Source organism: Echinococcus granulosus, assembly GCF_000524195.1.
Source record: "Echinococcus granulosus chromosome Unknown EG_S00010, whole genome shotgun sequence".
NCBI classification, from domain to species: domain Eukaryota; kingdom Metazoa; phylum Platyhelminthes; class Cestoda; order Cyclophyllidea; family Taeniidae; genus Echinococcus; species Echinococcus granulosus.
Window position 1 is genome coordinate 662,985 of NW_020170390.1, and position 18,948 is coordinate 681,932.

At 42.4% G+C, this 18,948-nt stretch overlaps 2 protein-coding genes across 2 annotated transcripts; both read left to right on the top strand. All coding sequences in view use genetic code 11, as the record gives it.

The window, feature by feature from the left end:
* Window positions 1-684: 684 nt before the first annotated feature.
* Window positions 685-14,580, top strand: EGR_02279 (hypothetical protein; the record flags this gene model as incomplete). Its single annotated transcript, XM_024491528.1, has 13 exons — window positions 685-694; window positions 2,676-2,713; window positions 2,975-3,091; window positions 3,145-3,192; window positions 3,241-3,312; window positions 3,733-3,813; window positions 4,328-4,423; window positions 4,475-4,603; window positions 5,791-6,122; window positions 7,278-7,383; window positions 7,461-7,578; window positions 8,212-8,416; window positions 8,490-14,580. The coding sequence occupies 13 exons, from the start codon at window positions 685-687 to the stop codon at window positions 14,578-14,580; spliced, it is 7,443 nt and encodes a 2,480-aa protein (XP_024354034.1).
* Window positions 14,581-16,518: 1,938 nt separating this feature from the next.
* Window positions 16,519-18,513, top strand: EGR_02280 (Monocarboxylate transporter; the record flags this gene model as incomplete). The annotated part of the gene is made up of 2 exons (XM_024491529.1): window positions 16,519-17,725; window positions 18,221-18,513. 2 exons carry the CDS (start codon window positions 16,519-16,521, stop codon window positions 18,511-18,513), a joined length of 1,500 nt encoding a protein of 499 aa, XP_024354035.1.
* Window positions 18,514-18,948: the final 435 nt, after the last annotated feature.

Here is an 18,948-nt window from a genome sequence, read left to right on the forward strand (position 1 = left end):
AGGGCATGTACAAAAAATGAGGTGATTTTCGAGTTATTGTAGCATTTCTTTTTAACTGTCTCACTTCATTTACCTGGTTTTGAGCTCCTCGCCTTCTGTAGTACTGCCACACAAGTAATGTCGCGTAATTCCTATTTATTTACTAATTGTTTCCTTTGTTTTTTTTGGCATGATGAAATAAAAATAAAATAGTCCTCCATTGGTCTCCGAGTGGCGATCACGAAAGGTGAATTACAACTGTTATAGTTTAAAAATAGCGGGGGCTATGAATATGACGCATTCTGAGCCACTCGTGAACACCAACTGATGCCAGTGGAACCACATGCATCAAGAGCCTCACTTTAATCTTAATCAAGAGTGTGCGCTTGTAATTGGAGGGGAATATGAAGGAGAGGGTGAAGAGATTGCATTCATGCAGCAAGGTAACATCGACGACGCCTCATTAACTTACACCCTACATTTCTGCTTGACCAATCAACAGTGCGCCATTGTTCAGAGGTGACGCTGGCAGATTCGCTAAGCGAAATTACAACCACAGTTAAAGGGAGGGCGACTCCGAACTTCGCACCACCTCGCTTTGAGGAATTACCTCCTTCGTACCCCGAAAGCTAGCTTCTTATTTGGGATTGGGAGATTTGTCACTTGGAAAGGATATACTACTTTCGAGTTGAGTTCTTCTAAGAAATGCCTGAAGGTATGTGCTAAACATATTTGACCGATATAAATGCCATTTTTCGATACGAGTTACACGGTTCTGGAAGATTTGTTTTAACCCACTGGATACGTAGTGTTGAGGCATTTTGAAGTAAATTTGACTTTTAAAGGTGTTGCTTCATTCAAATGATGGCTGCCAAAGCAAGGTATGAAACTTCAAGTGTTCTTTTAAGGACGTAAAATATGCTTTCTAAACTTGGTAGTTAAAGAACTACATGCTAAATCCTGCTCATTCATACGACATCTAAAACTGTCAACTGGGAGTAAGTGACAGCTCTAGCAATGTTTTCACATAGAGCGCTAGGCAACTGGACAAATTACCCTAAGCCGGGTTTGGGACGCCAATTCCCTCACCCATTCAGACAAACTATGTAGTTTGAAATGGATGAACTTGCAATGTCTACAAACTGCAAAATATGTATTTTTAATTACACCGATTCTTCAACTAATCCTCCGCCTAGAAGTTCTTAGTCTCATGTCTTAAAGGCTTCGTGGTAGTCATTTACAAATGCGTGCCGATTTTAGTCAACATTAAAGTCCACAATGACGTCAAGGTTATTCGAAAACAAGTCGCAAATGAGTACATTAGGGGCCTCCCTACGTGTCTATGCAGGATCAGAAGACATTTTGAAAGTGTATATAAGTTAAAAATTATCAGTGGCTCTCTTTTTAGGACAAACATGAAATCTATGATTATTCAGACGGACATCGAACTGATCCCGTCTTGACCTTACACCTAATGAAGCTGTATAAAAGGTACTTTCATAATGGGATTAAAAGCAATGGGCACGAATAGCTTTTGAGAAAATGAAACTTATGACAAAGTATTTTAAGGCATCATTGCCGAATCCGAAAGAAGCAAAATCAATTTCATGGTTCAGAAAGTCACTAAAATGTATTATGCTTAAATATTTTTTTCAAGAATTCCAGAGAATTCTAAGTAAAGCTTGCCTCCAGATTGCTACCTCGCATAGAACGGTTAAATGCAGAATTTTCTCGTTTATTAGGGACTAGAGGTTTCTGAAATGGAAACTTGTTGATTAGAAAGTCTGTGTAATTTGTGGGAACTAAGTTTAGATGTTTGTGCCAACATGCCCGTGAATGACTTGTGCAGGTATGCTGCCGCAAAGCATTTCAACTAATGCAAAACATCACAATTTTACACCTCTGATTAATTTAACATCTACTGTAAACAGGGGCAAATTATCGCTTTATGCGTAGACCTTAGTTTTGAAGTTTGAGGGTCCTCCTTTGCGTAATACCGAGGGCAAAACCATTTTTAAATATTATATCATAGTATTAGAGGCGAACGAGACAAGGGAATACTTTTAAACCAATGACTTATGTCAGTGGGTGGATTAAGTATATTCGCAGATCACGGTGAAATCCAGTACAAAGAATATTTTGCGATTCGATCCATTAATTCAAAGATGGTGGTAAAAAGGATGTTTCCAACCTTCATTAGACGTTAAGGCACTTAATGAGGCATCAGCTGTGCCCATAATCGAACCTGTTTACAGAAATTCTACGAACAAATCATCCACTTCAAGCCATAAAACATATCTTTATAACTTTTTGTGAATGCATATTGGAAAAGCGTAATATAACAAATGAAAATTTTGGCGCATTGTGTTCAGTACTTCAGTTACATTCTTCGTAGAGCATCATGCCATTGTTGTGAGAATTTCGGTGTGGAGAAGGGGGGCGCTTTTTGTCAAGATCCAGACTATCAAACGCAGATGAGATAATTTGCAAAAGCCAAAAGCATAAATTTAAGCATAATGAAATTTGAGCGATATGACTTAGTCTCTCGTATTGCATTTTTACCTCAAGACACTTGATGAACAACATCCTCACAAAATGGCACAGCATAACAGAACAATGCACAGTTAAGCATGTGATTATTTAGACGACGACGATTTGGATCATACTTTGACATTTGCTTTATTTTCTAAATTTAGACCTCAACGTGATATCCTCACAACTGAAGGCTATTCAGGTTAGTAAGTACTGGTCAGATGCCTTTTACCTAGAACACCGTATAATTTTTTTTATATAAAGCCTTATTTGAGCAAAAAGAGGTAGAATACTCCGTTAAAGAAAAAGATTAAACCATAGGTAAATGGTGAGATGTATCAAATTGCTTGAACGTAGAAAAAGCGCATTTTTGCATAATTTAGCTTAATGAGGTAGAAGCAGCTCAGTACTGTTTGCTGTGAGGCAGCAAAACTCACAATAAGTTGATTTTTTTAACTTTCAGGCTGAAGTTGTGGAGTTCAAAGTGGGCGTAAGCCACCTGGCCTTGGATGAGGAGCGTGAGAGGTATACGCGCATTCGCGAGCGCATCGAATCACTCGTAATCACACTGGGAAATAATGTAAGCCTCGCTTCACACAACACACCAACGTTACATCACTTCGTGCCTTTCAGAAAACTGATACTGGCAATTTGGAATTGGAAAATGCCCGAAGGCTTTTGGTATGTCCCTCATTCCATAGTATATCAATAATTTGTGTAAAAATGTAGAAGGTTGCGACTGGCAATACTGAGACCCTACGCTACCTTGAAACCATTTCTTGTCTGGAGAGCATATTCACGGTAAGCTTCAAAAGACACTTTTTAAAAATTGCGTTGAATATGATAATAGTTTCATTATTATCCATCGTGCATTTGCAATTTCTATATCCAGAATCTGTATAAAGGGGAGGCAACAATAACACAAAAAAATAAGCTTGAATGAGCAAAAGATTTAGCAAAATATAAGTTCTCAAAGTCGCAGAAAAGTTTATTCATCTGACATAATGGGATTAAAAGTATGAAGGCTCTATGTAATAAATTTGAAACCGCCATGCCACTGTGGCCAAAGGTAATGATTTAGAAGGTATCCTCTTCTAGAAATTTGCAGTTCACTTTTTTAAAACTGCTAAAAATCATTTTACAGAATCCTTGGTTGTTCCGTTTTTTAGGAACAAAAACGAGAGGGAACCTGATAGTTGCTTTCTTTTCTTCGTCTTTTAGGACGTAACCAAAGCTGCAACAGTTACAGCCGTAGGATTAAGCGCTGAGGACAGTGTTTCGCAGCATGCCCTCTCATCACGGGTAAGTGCTTCTTCAGTCCTTAAGCAGCAAAAAACATGGAACCTACCACTACGGATGAAAAACAAATGCTTTTTAGACCACGATAATAATGACGAGAGCAATAGTTATAACAAAACCCATGAAAGAAAATTGAATCTTACTGACGAAAGATAGCTCTTGAAATAGTTTTGACTTATCTCTTGCACAAAAACGCATTTTAAAAATCAGACCAAGAAGGCGCAACACTTGCAGAAAGCGCGATGGAATAATTCGTTTAGATGATTCAAGAAAGAAAGGGTTAGCGATGGCACAAATAGAAGGATTAAGTTCATGAAGCAGCATTTAGTAGCACCCATAGTAGACTGTCCGCATGTCTTTAGAATTGCAAATGGGACCGAAATTAAATGGATAAAATGTTCGTAGCCAAGTTCTACAACGTACTTAATTTTGGAAGGCATACTTTACAAATCAAAAAGAAATGTTTACTAATTGAGCAAGCCGTACTACTAAATCAGTAAACTTTTTTATATCTTAGTTCCTCACTGATAATGTGAAGCAATGCTGGGACTACACAGCACAACTATCCAATCTCGCAGCCATTCAACTGAAAGCAGCAGCGGATTTTCATATAGTAAGTTCAGATGACCTTTCCTTTTCTAATCTTTCATGCGACCCTCAATAGTTCAACCACGAGGCCAATGAGGTGCGCGCCCACGCCAGTCAATTAAAAGATCTCTCGAGAAAGCAGTTAGAAGCCTTTTCGCCCGAGGGACGCATTGGCGAGGCATCTAATCTAACCCACGAGATGAAAGTGAGTTTGAAAAACACTGAACATGCAGAAATTGACCAGTAGAGCATTTTAAAATCAGCAAAAGTTTCGGCTACGTTTTCGATCTAAAGTATTCCGGAAGCTCTATCCTTTTTATTTATCGCGTAAATTGCACTGTTTATTGGTTTTCAGATCTCATTTGATAAATCCTAACGAGTAAGAAGGTGTAGTTATTGTGGAAGGACAACTATAAACGAGGCCGCACTTAAGAAGGCCTTTGCTAGGCAGTAAATCTCGTTTCCACTCTCCTTAAAGGTGTCTGGTACAAACAGTTTTATCAGCGGTACGCATTGGGACTGAAAGTCATTGTATCAGTGAAGTGTGCATTGTAAAGTCATATTTTGGTTTTAAAATGCTTTAAAACATTTTCAGACATCTGGAAACCATCAAAATTAGTAAACGAATAAACAAAATAAGGTAAACAATTCTGAATTTTAACTCAGTACAAATCCTGACGCAAAACAGGATGTGTAAATATGACGTAGCCCCGTCCCCCATTATTTACATAGCCATCAACAGAAAAAGTGGGAAATTTGACGAAATTGATATACCATCATAGGCAGTAACTAGAGAATCAACTTAACACGAAAAGCTCTCTCATATCGACTCAAGCCTTTTAGATGTGACTAGGCACTTGACTGACTACAAATCCAATGTCCAGACAAATCGCCAATGTTACAGCTGCGTCACCAATAGCTGGAACCTAGATTTTGTGTGCTCGAGTCGTCTGGATCATATGGGAGCCACCAACCAGATACTTAATAGATAATGACAGTAGAGGTGTCGATTACGGATGTAGTGAGTGAGCAGAGGGGGATACGGTCAGTACGTATGAACCTGGTGGCTCTCAGATGGAGACCGCTTGAGCATGAACGCATCTGTCAGTGACCTCAGTCACATGACCTTATAGTAACTGATTGGCCTTGATCTTCGAGTGGTTGTCAGTGCACTTAGAATACATCGGCTTAATATGAGCCAATCAGGAAAGACTTTTTAGAATATTCGGAGATAAGCTCCCAATTCGAACTTCTAGAAAGTCGAACAGGAACGGGGCATCCTCAGTAGTAATTCAGTTCAAGCGAATTAAAGCTTTGAGAATACATCGCCTAGTGAACGACGTCTCTAACTGAGGACTCAAGATAATTTATTTGAAAAAATTCCCAACATAGGAGAGACTGAATGCCTTCCAAAGTCTAGCAGATCGGGCTCGGACCCTCGCTTCAAAGGCACCTTCCATTCTGCCCGTGGAGAATCGCCTTCTCGAGGTGCGCGGTGGAGTGGCAGGGGCCTCCGATCTCGGTGGCCCGTTGATGGTGCAGCTGCTAATCGACTACGTTGGGAGCAACTTCACCGTGAAGAAAGGCGACTCCCTGCCTCTCATCGATACCACAGAGAACCCCTATTTGTGGAAGGTTATGACGTCCAATGGACCACAGTATATCCCTTCCATTGCCTGCATTATCGCCTCTGCAAATGGCGAGCAGATTCATGATGCCTATAAGTGAGTTTTCTGTGGTATGAAGCACTCGTCCTTGAGTATAGCCCTATACTGCCCCGCGCAACTGAATGCATATGCATACCTTAATAACTAAGTACGGACTAATTTTATATTTATGACATCAATATTTGTCATAAGGACTGAAATTTCATTGATAACGTATTCCGCACGTACTGCTGGGTGAATGCAAACAGTGTTTGAGGAGGAGAGGAAAATAGAATTGGCGATACGAATGATAAAAGAAGAAAAAGTACCTCGATCAGATTTCTGCATCATCATTAAAACAATGGTGAATGGAAGCATGATTGACAAGGTAAAACTGACAAGGCCTGAAAATATCACGAATTTTAGGGAGCAACCATTCAAAGAATTATTGGAAAAAATCGGTCAGTGAAGATCTAAAAGAAAAGCCCATGTGGAGAACACAAAGTAAATTTCACGAAATCATTTCCATTTCTGTATATTAATGCATAGATCTATAGGCCTCCAATGATTCAATACCCAACAATAACTGATTATCAAATCATTCTATAAGATTTTTAGATAGAAATTGGCACGCCTTACCTAGATAATCTTAAAGACTGCCTAAAATTGTGTGAGTTTTTAAAACTCATAAAACAAACAAAGCCATGCTTATCCGTTGTACTCAGATACTTTAACGTAGAGGTTACTACATCATTGAATAAATACGATAGATATCCGTACACACACTTATATTGTCAAATACCAAGCTACCACTCGGCTTCTGAAATTTTCGCTTGCATGAAAATATGACAAAATTCGAACTTATGACATCTGCAGTGGATTGGCGTACTCCCTAGGTCAAAGCTGGATAAGGAAATGCGCAGTCTGTAATAGTTTATTTAATGTAGCCAAAATCGGCACTGATAAACATGGCGATTTGTCCAAAGTGCATAAAAATTACTTTTGCAGTAAAAAATTGCACTCTTCTACGACTCAATTAGTTTTTAAAATGTGCTATACCGAAGTGGAACACGCTGATCCTGAAATGCACAAAATGAAAAAAGCTTTATGCCCTGCTCTGCAAAGTTAATGAATTCCAAGCATGAAGCCTTATCTAGTACTACGGTTTGAATGAAATTCTTTTCTGCTATCTCATGTCAAGTTCTTGTGATAGCACTACAAACTTTCTCTTAGAACCCTATCCACCGTCAAAGATGCATGGAACGATTCGGTTGAAAACTACAGGCGACAACTGGCCATCTACTACAGCAACTATCTCGAGGGCGTTGGACAACGTGGTGTGAGTCCCAACCAAACTGGTGTTACCCCATCGTTTAGAAGTAATCTTAAATCATATTTCGCGCTACTTTTCAAAAGGGTCTTTATACGACTGATTCAAATGGAAAAAGACGCTTTTTGGAGGATCTTGATCGACTTCTCATACAGGCAGATGCCGATGAAGGTCATCTAGCCAATATCCTGGAGATGCTCTCGGGTAAAATAGGCAAGTTTTGCAAATACTCTCTTATTCCTATGACTATAAACACAAGCGCACGGTGTAAGTGAGAGAAGTTTTAGTTGGCCTGTGATTGCAGTTCAAATTGTTTTACCGCAATCACAAATCACAAAAAGAGAATATCAGTTACACAGGTGGTAAATAAATTAAATGCAAGTTCAAAACAAACGTACTTTATATAGGCCAAAATAAAAACGGAAACATCACTATTTTTCATAGAACAATTGATTGTAATATGTTAGTCAAGTATTCATTGAGTTTTTCCATTTTTTTTCACTGTGGTAAGAACCAAATCACTGACATCTTATGCGTATAAAATGCGTACACAACCCTGCTATGTAATTATCCAAGTTCTCTTCGATACCGCAGAGTTAACGCTCGTTCAAACACTTCTAATTTCAATATCACAATTTTGAATTTTTGAAAAACGCCTTTATAAAGGTCTTTAAGAGAAGGTAGTTTTCCAGCTGAAAAAATTGAAAATGAAAAAGAGTAATATAAAACAACTAACATTTTGAATAGCTCATACTTTCAACATTATGCGGCCATAATTCGACATTATAACGCAGCCTCACAATTTAGTTTTAATTCATCTTAATAATTTTTATTTAGTTCCGAGACCAGAACAGGCAAACGAAGTTTGGAACCGATCGCAACTAAGTCTTCTTCATCAACCTCTACTGATACTAAACGAACACGTTCAATCCATCAAAAGAATGGACGAAAACGTAGCCTTGTATACGAATCGCATGAGGGAATACGCATCAACAATCACTTCGGAGGCTCATGGACTCCAGGCTCAGCTGGAAAGTCTCAGGTGTTTATTGTAACATCCACTATTAAAAAACAATGTAGCGATTGCATTTGTAATATCTTAATTTTCCTTGCAGAATGACATATGATCGAAACCGGGCAGAATTGAAGGAGCTCTACGATCGCGTGCACAACTGGAGGACGGTATACACTGAGTCTCTCAATGGACCTACTAGTGGAGTGGGACGTCTCATTATCTCTAGCGTCTCATCGAGTTCTGGAATCTCCTCAGAAGAACTCCCGCCCGTCCCGTTACCTCCATCTCCATTCGGACGCATTACACCCATGGAGCTTCCTACAACTCAAGAGGAAGAAGATTCACACATGGAGTTTCTGGAAACACGGGGCCACAGACGCCCCAAAATGAATGTAGCTCTCTTACAGGCTAAAGATGTGTCCCGTAATGGGAAATCAACGGTGTTCACATGTGGAGCTAATCTGCATCCGAGGCAGACACACGGTAATCTCAACGTGAAGCAAGCTAATGCACAAAAGCCAAAGATGGTTCGTGATTTTCCAACACAAACTACTAACCATCGTGTTATTCGAAACACCCAGACAGAGCTCACTGGCAACCTTGTCAGCTGTAAATTCGCAGGCACGCAGAGTGATTCTAATAGAGTGGATTGTATGACACAAATTGGTTTGATTAAAGCACAAAAAGCACAGCAAGTTGATGGATCCATCATATCGGCAGCCATGGAGGTTGCTGAGCATACCCCATCTTCTGCCTCTGCAACGGAAGGAGCCATACCTGACAGGGTGCATGAGACCTACACTACTGGCCGAGCAAAAGGCGCAACTGCTTACCATGAAACTGCAACATCTGGTGTGAAGAAACAAGATTTGATTTTCCAGATTGGCGATTCCCGAGCCCGGACGGGTTCCGAAAGCAGTACACCTTATCGTAAATCTGGAGCACTTAAATCCGACTCTCATTCAATTGATTTTGGAACTTTTGAAGCTCATGTGGCCACGGGGAGATTGGATATCGAAACCAAAAAGGAAAGTCGCGATATCATAACACAAATTCAGTCGACATCAAATTTTGGTAGTCAACAAGATCTGGAGTATCGCACAGTAGAATCAGCTAACATAAAGAGTAAACCAAAACAGAAAGAGAGTGACATTCAGGTGGGCCCATCAGGATTAAAGACCGGCAGCGTAGAGCTCAGGCGAACCCTTAATAGTACAAATCTCCAAACAGAAATTGACAAGACCTCCGTAAAAATGGAAACAACACCATGTTCACTAAAATTCTTCGATGCTGAGGCTCAAATTTCCCATGCTCCCAAAGTTCCTAAGGCCTTTGATGGGGTGGAATACCTTAAATGTGCTAGTCAGCAGAATCTTGTTCAAGGGGACTTCAAAGGTTTTGCAAAAGACACCTCCTATTGTGAACTAAATGCCAATGGTCAAACCCTCTCCGATATTGACTTGCAGGTCAGCAGACCAGCCCTGGTAGAAGCTGCGATAGTCAACGGTATGAGCAAACCGAAGATTGTTGCTGAATGCACATGCTTTGAGATTGTACCACAAGGAATGCAGGGGATGGAAAACTTATCGTCGAACCATTTCTGCGCTCTTCATCAGCCGATGTCATTCCACTTTACTCCGCCATGCTACGCTCAATGTGAAACACCAATGAGAATGCGAGAAAATAGGCGGACGATAAGGTGCCAAACGGTAAGTCTTAAGCTCGACCCAAGAGAAGTTGAAGTTTCAACGGTGAATGCTAAAATCGATGATAGGGTAGTGGCTGAAAGACCTTGGCTTGTGGATGACGACTTTAAGATTGCTGACTCAAAAGAGGTCAGGCTGGTGAATATCCAAACAAAAGAACGCACGCCCGTAGAAGGAACACAGATGGGCAAGCAGAAGTCAACGTTACTAGCCTCTCACATGAATCCTCGAGAAGCCAGTGCGGTTGAGTTCAGCACAACAGGTCCTAAAATGAATCGTGGGAGTGCCTATTTCCCCAAGAGAACTGCGGATCGCAGCCCAGCAGCACCAAGATTACCCGCGGAGGCAAAGTGTCATTTGACAGTTAATGGGCTGCAACGCGATGTATTTGAACACTCTTCTAAAATCTCTTCTTCCGAGCCAATCTACTTAGCCACATGCGGAACGAAACGCGTTTATAGTGAGGTTTCATGTCAGGTAGGAACAATTTTAAAACCAGAAATCATGGAAATTAGTACAGTACCCCTCCAAGTGACCGAAGTCGACCAATCCAGCCGTCGAGATAAAACTTTGGATGCTGTTATCTGCCCAACAAGGGTTCTTGTAAAGCCGGTGCTCACTGAGGATGGAGGGATTAATGTGGCCAAGATGCAGGATCTGCATCATTTGAATGTGAAGATAGCCAATCGGATGTATAATGCATCGGTGGCTCCAACTTCTAGAATGCGAACTCAACAGGAAGTGAGTCATGATAGTCGTCAAATTTGCACATTGGAAATGAGTGCAAAGAATGGGCAGGCGGATGACTACACGATGACTGCTTCACCTAGTTTTACAGAGGCTGGCTTCACAATCACACTGAATGGTCAGAGACGGCAACAGGAGACGATTAATCAGCTTTCTGTCTGCCCAACCTGTCACTGTCAGTTTGAAACATCTCGGGTGAGTTCAGCTATAACAGAGGCTTCGACTTCAAGAAAACCTTGGTCGACAGTCTCGCAGTCAACTCAAGTGGGCACAATTCTGACCCCCACTAGAGTCCAAATCGTTGGAGTCGGTACAAAATCCAAGGCTCCACCCGAAATTCGCAATTTCGGTTTTGGAGCGCAAAACATTGTTTGCCCTTCTACTGTTGAGCTCGTTTCTTCGCTTACTGAAACAGGTGGTATCAAGGTGAAAGATATTTCTGAGGTCGATGCTGTGCATATTCTAGCCGAAGGATCCACATTCTATGCAAGTGCACGCAATTGGGTTTGTCAAGGTAACGTTGCTCACAGTAAAGGAGATTTGGCACCTGAGAAAACAGTGCCTTTGGTAAAGAAATCAGAGGTTTACAGTGTAAGCGACCAACCACTTCTGCAGCAAGCCAGATTTGAAATAGTCAATACGAAAGTGAGCGAACTGTGCGACTTTTGCCACGGCAGCGGAAAAAGAACTTCAGTCCAAGTGAGTCCCCAAGAACGCAGACCCACTTCTGCCACTTCTACTACCTATCAACCGCTTGCCTCTCAGAAAATCAAAGGCCCTGAAGTGTCGAGCGTTGAATGTCAGGTCAGTGCGATTCTCCGACCTACACGAGTTTATGCTGCTAACGTAGAAATCCGACCAAGAACAGCTGAACTTGCTAGACAGATGGGTATGACTCCGAATGCAATAATCTGTCCCTCAACTATTGAATTACAGACAGAGTTGGCCGAAAATGCTGGGATTCAGGTGATGGACGTAAAGGAGGTCGGCAGCATGGAACTCGTTGCGGACACATCGCTCTTCAAAACGAGTTTTTGCGAACGTGTAACTGATTTGCGAAGGCAGAGCATTTCAGGCGGTAAGCCATTTATGGACAACATGAACATTACTGGCGGCAAATCGGGTCTCACTCTGGGGCAGGCGCAAATCCAAAAGATTGGGCCTAAGTCGGTGTCGAACGCAAAAACATTTACATTGCAGGATGTAGGTTGTGAGTTCGCAATAAAGAGTGCAAGGGTTGGGGCAGTTTGTAACCAGTGTCATGGCAGGGGCCGGATTGAGAGCTCCCTGACGGCTTTCTCTCCGATCCGGAGTACATCAGTAGACTACAGCAGAAAGCCTTCATTCATCCATCAGAGAGCAAGCACACCTGTCACAAAGACCGTGGAATGTCAGGTAGGTGCGGTATTGCGCCCGTCGTCCATTGAAATTGGTAATATTGGCGTAAAACCGAGAAACGGAAAAGTTGCTGAATATTTGGGCATGAATGTCGATTCAGTGCTCTGTCCGGCTAGAGTGCAAATGATACCAGAGATAAGAGAGGCACCAGGAATAGAGATTGTCAATGTAGCAGATGTGGCTCATACGGAAGTTCAAGTTGGCGAAATTGTTATTGACGCGGATGTTCAAACTCAACGACCTCAGTGGTCATCAGTTGCTACAGATACCCAAAAAAAACCTCATCTACTACTTAACATTAAGAGCAACGGAGACGGTCTTACTATCGGACACAGTTCACCCCCTGCATCTATGCGGAACGTTGGCACTGTTTGCGATAGCTTCACTCTAAATGACATTGGCTGCGAAGTCGTACTACGAAACTCATCCATTGGAGGCGTGTGTACGTCTTGTCGAGGTAGTGAAAGAACGGCGTCTGCCTCTGTGAAGACGATGCCGAGAGTGTTGGAAACGCAAGGTGTCGAAACCTCGCATCAATACAGCACATTGGCGTCAGCCTTGGTGATGACCAAAGCAGTTCTTTCAGAATCGAAATCTTGCCAAGTCGGAACTGTCCTCACTCCTACCTGTTTGAATGTGGCAGGGGTTGAAATGTATTCTAAAAGCACAACGTCATTCGCGTCTTCCGGCACAATCGTTTATCCGGCGGCCGTTGAAGTTGAAAGTAGACTCATGGAAAACTCTGGAATACAAATAAGGGAAGTAGCAACCATGGACTCCATGAATGTTATTTTGGGCGAAAAATCGTACATTGCGAGCACACAGAAAATGGCTAAATCGAAGGTGGAGTCATGCGTGCTGGAGATAAAGTCATTCCACCCAGAAGCGGTTCGTGGGGAGCTTTCTACCTATCGAATGGCGGTAGGATCACTCGCATCGACTGGGAAATTTCACCTACAGAATATCGGCTGTGAATTCAGATTGAGGAATGCCACTTATTCTACACCGAAGTACCCACATCCCTTAGCAGGCAGTTTTGAGCCTAAGACACTAGTGGGAAATGGTTTAAAAAGCAGTATAGGTTCACAAAGAACAGATGCCTCTTGTCAAGTTGGGCTCACGCTAGTTCCGACAACAGTACATGTGGCAGACATGGCTGTCAGCGCCAGCGAACAGCGCGTGGCGACTAGTCTTGGACTCAAAGCAAATGCCATTATTTGTCCATCAACGGTGGATCTTGAAACCCAACTAACTGAGACTGCTGGAGTAACAGTAACTGATGTCCATGCTGTAAAGGAAATCGGAATTACTGTTGGAGAGAGGAAGGGCGTCGTGAATGTTACCGGACGGAATCTGAAAGTGCAAGAAAAGGGCATCATCTCCAGGCCCACGGAGCCCATCTACCTGAGCTTCACCTCCTACCCACCCACGTGCGTTCAAGACACTCATCCAAAGTTCGGCAAAGTGCGCGAAACCACGACCACTCAAGTGATCAAGGCGATTGATCAAAATTCCAGATGCACCTTTCAAATACGACGAATAGGCGAATCACTAAACCCGTACCCACTGTCATTAACACAAATTGGACCTGCACAAGAGAATTTAAGGAAAGAAAGTGCCAGCTGTCAAGTTGGTGTCACAATGGTTCCGAGTAAAATGAATGTTTCAAGAGCTAAAGTAATCGTGGAAAAGAAGTCCAGCGCTGACATTATGGGCATCTCAGGACCATCAGTTCTGCAATCAACAACATGCGAACTCGAATCACGCATCTCAGAAAGGCCGGGCATTGGAATTGCTCAAATAGACGCAGTGGAACAACTTCAGCTGCAAATAGAAGGCGAAATCTACAATGCATCTGTTGTGGGAGGTGGTGCGAAACCAAAGACAACCGGAACGACAGGCCCTCAGGGCTGGAAACATGCACCAATCAGCATCACTGGCCATCCAAGGACGGACACCCATATACCTTCCTCAATTCAGCGGTCAGATAAAGGTATTTTCAACACCATCGGACCGTATCTGGTGACGATGAAGGGGGGTACAGTACAGAGCCGGAGTATCTTGGAGATAGGCGCGCTTACACTTGGTGGAAAGAGCCTGCAACTGAGCGTAGATGGCGATCTACGTGGCAAGTTAACAATGCAGACAGCTCAACAACCGAGTAGTAGTGGGCGTAAGTCCACTAGCTATCCGGACTCCTCCCAACGCCTCCGCTCACCCATCAGTCCCGGCGATCGTCTGCTTCCCCGACGACCCAACTCCCAGCTATGCGATGTCGCCTGTGAGGCTTTGATCAAACCTGAGACATTAGAGAAACGTCTACAAACAGTTTTTATCTGAAGCCCCAACACCTCCCCTTTTAACAGTACTTTTGTCCTGTGCAATTATGCTCTTACTTTTCGATTTACAGTGCGTTGACTAAAAAAGTAGCAAATTCATTTGTAAAGGACGTTTCGTATTACACATATCGTAACAACTGCAATTCCACAGTAGAGTTGGAACTGGAAGCTAGAGTTTCAGACCTTCAAAACACTACTTTTTCGCAAAATCACTTCTTCCTTCGATTTTTCCACATGATTTCTAGTCTATAGTTCTTTTAAACTTGATGCTATGACCAACAAAAAAAAAGACAGTTAATTTCTTTAAAGACCCGTCTTATTTGAGTATTAAAGTCTATTTTTGGACTAGTGTTAATGACCTTAAATCGTGTCTCTAGACTTTAAGCCATTTAGAGTTCATTGTTATTACAACAATTACTGAGCGCAATATACTTGGTTCGCCCCTTTAAAAAAATGAAATGTATTTCCTTGAATCTATGGGATCAAGTTTGGTTGAAATTTAATTAGCGTGCCGTTCGCATGACCTTCCAACCTTCCCACACAATTCACCATCGTCGCTGATTGATGGTTGTAGTGTAGAACAGGCAAAAGCATAATACGAGCAATTTGACTTAGGGCCATTTTTTTTCCAAAGTACGTGCAGGTGATGGGATGATTAGATTGACAGACGAATGTTTCTTAGCGAAACAGACTAACGCCGTGGTAGAATCACAACCAACATTGCTTTAAAATAAAGATGCGATTGCGAATAAATAATCTTTGGATTCAAATGAAAAGCAGCAGCTAAGTTACAACAGAAAATTTCAAAAAATCTGTCACCCCCTCATTATTCCTGCATAAAAGTGGAGGGACTGGAAAGTGTTTTTGTAATAGGGCGAAAAAATTGAAAACTTATGATGACTATATATCGTCTACTGTCCAACTATACACAAAATGGGGAGATTTGTAAGTATTAGAATTAGCTTCGCCTCAATCATTCAACATGTTTCGAATGGACCCCATACCATGAGAACAGGTCTACAAAAGACTCCTCACGGATGTCACTTGACGTGACAAATTATAGGACGAAGGAACTTTGTGAAGTCAAAAAGTGCTAAAGGTTAGCAGAAGAATCGGAGATTTATACATGACGTCACCTCGTAGTGCAACAACACCAATGCCTTACGCATTTCAGTTTTATGAAAATTCAACAACCCCTAAATCAGATATGAATAGCAGGAGCAATACATACATTCTAGGGGAGAATCTGTACAAGGAAATTAGTTGATTGACTGATGCCAGTCGACACCATTTTTGGGTGCAGATTGAACCTAATTACGTGTTCGAGAGCTTAATCAGAATTCCTAACAATACTTTGCCACATTAAAAAGAGGAGAAAGCAGTCTGAACGGCGACAACCGAACATTTGAAAGCGTTGCAGCAAAAATCGTGCCAAATGTGCAAGCAGAAATAGGAACAAAACGTATCGCATAACAACAACAAAATTCATTGATGCAGTTCACCATAAACATAAAAAGAAATCAGTTTATTCAAACATATATCATATGAATTATCAACGCATTTAGGCTAAAATGGCTCAAAGACAGTAAAAGTGGCCTCATAAAGGCTAATTTTCGAACTTTATTATACCCCTTTTCGCTTCGCACTCGAAGATCTGAAATCGAGTTGGCAAAATGCAGATAAATCTGATGGCGACGTTTAACGTTATGCACCAAACCAAGTTAGTTGTCAAAAACAATTCAGTGTCCAAGATTCCGAAACGAACAAAGTATCTTAACTAGTCATGAATTATGAGTAAAAACAAAACATTCACTTCCAAATCAGTGGTGCTTTTTGGAGTGAAATACGGTTAAAGAAACTGTCTAGCGAATCGATCAAGAGAATTCGAATTCCCGTGATTCTCACTGCTGTCATGCTTTGTGTATGACAAGATCTAATCATGGTACAATGCTGTCCCAAATACCTCCAAGAGAAGGGATGCTCGGTGCGGCACACCTTGACGCTGATAGGAGCCCTGCTCACCTGTTTTTGCGTTGATGGTTGCGCGTACAATATTGGCATTCTGATATCCTATTGGTCCTCGTACTTTAACAAGGACACCTTTGTCCTATCATGGATTGGTTCCATTCAAATGTTCTTCAGCTACTGTCTGGGACCCCTGACTGGCTTCCTTATAAATCACTTTGGAATAACCCCAGTAGCCATCACAGGAGCAACCGTTGCCTCCATGGGGCACTTTATCTCCGGGATGCACGGCAACATGATAACACTGTATATATGCTTTGGTGCACTGGCAGGTGCTGGCTATGGACTGCTATATATGACTGCAATCGTTGCCATCACCACAGGCTTTGATGAGCTACGACCTATAGCCATGGGGATTATGGCCTGTGGCTCGGGTATAGGTGCCTCAATACACAGCATTTTCTATCCTCTAGTCGAATCAAAAGTAACCTGGAAAGGATTATGTATCGCCACAGCGGGACTGCTGCTACAGGCCTGTGTTTTTGGCTGCCTCCTCGGACTTGCTTTGCCCAAGAAGCCACCTCAGCAGCCGATGAGCCAATCGCCGCACAATCCCACCGCGAGCATTTTCAGCCTTGATTCTCATGCCCTCGGCATCCTGGGCTCGGGGTACCTAAACCGCCCCAATGAACCTACTACAAGCGCTGCGTTCATGAACTCTCAACTGGATCTCAAAGCCACTCTGGAAACGCCCAAAATGCAGCACATGATGGGAAGTTTGGGATCATTCACTTATTTGGTTGAGGTTGAAAAGATTGCGCAGCAGATTGGTCTATTTGGCAAAGGCATGCCGTTGCACAGGAACGCTTCTTTCCTCGTCTTCCTAGCCGCAGTGTTTATTCAAGCCATGGGCTCCTACTCCCCAGTCATCCTCCTTTTTGATATATTGCTCGCCGAGGGCTTAAGCCCAAAGGCGGCAGCCGGCACTACAGCCTTGGTGGGTATATCCAGTGCAATCGCGAGACTCGTATTCGGCACACTGGCCACGTTTCGCTGGGTGAACAAGACCCACCTGCTGTCAGTGCTCATGATGGCTGGCGGAGCAATCAACATCACTGTCTTTTTTCTCCACCAGCAGATGTTTTTGCAATTCTATGCCTGTGTTATAGGAATTTGTCTAGGTACGTTCTTATGCGAATCGAACCATTTTGAATGCATCAATCCTCCATTTGTATGAATACATGCCTGCATGGCTGCTATTACGTAACTACGCATGCTGCCCTTCCCGTGTTAACAGTGGCAATCTCCGCCTAGATTTTATTCACTAAGTACACCAAAACTGAATCGGGTGAGAAAGTGACAAGGCAGAAGGGATTATGCTTGAATAAAAAAATATGATATGTTTGAACCCTAAGATGTAAAACCACTCAGGTGCTGTTTGGCCTTTGCCTGACAAGTTACTGTACCTTCACCACTTAGCTCAGAATATAGCAACTTCGTAAAGTACAAGCAAAAGAATTATGAAAGCAAATATCTCAATGAGTGAAAGCATCTTAAATGAACGTGCACGAGTGAGACTAGAATTCCGGTCTACTGTAGATGCGTTGGACTGCAAATTACTAGCCTACAAGACTTCAAATTTTCCTGGAATAATAAGCAGCATGTTGAATTCGTAGGAGGAGTGACAGTAATACACCCACTGGTTCTGGCGGACTTAGTGCAGAGAGAGCGACTGACAGATGCAATGGGGTGGGAGATAATGTCGGCAGGAATGGGGTACTGCCTGAGCACGCCGCTAGCCACACTGCTGAGTCTACAACTCGGCAACATGCACATCAGCTACATCGTCTCGGGCGTACTGATGCTGTTTGGGGGTACCCTCGTCGAGCTCACGCGCTGGTCTCGCCGAACCATCAGTGAGGCAGACATCAACCGCCTCCGTAGACGCCTTGAGGGTGCCGCCGGGTAGACTGCGCAAACACTGTAAGTCATCTCTGGTCTCCAATAGTTCACGAAATATTGTTACCGGTAATGCCAATTTATCACACTATGCGCTCCTGTAGGGGTTGAGCCATCTCTTAAGGCGTAATAAGACCTACTCACACTGCTCTGAGAGGCTATTGGCATAAATTGTGTGATCGTAAAGTTGTGATGCTAAAAATGGTGACTAAATCTGAGACCGAAGGATCTGCTTGAAAAAATAGCTTCCACGCTCATATTAGCCTAGCCGATAAATACACTTCTGTATGACAGTCGAAATGGCTTGAAAAAAGATTGAGTGCCAAGATCCTGGGCATTACGGTAACCACAAAGTACTTTAAGTTAACATACAGCACGATGACTCCCTGCGCGTCATAAAAGTAAAGCATTACTTTGAAATACGAGGATTTACAGTACATCAAAG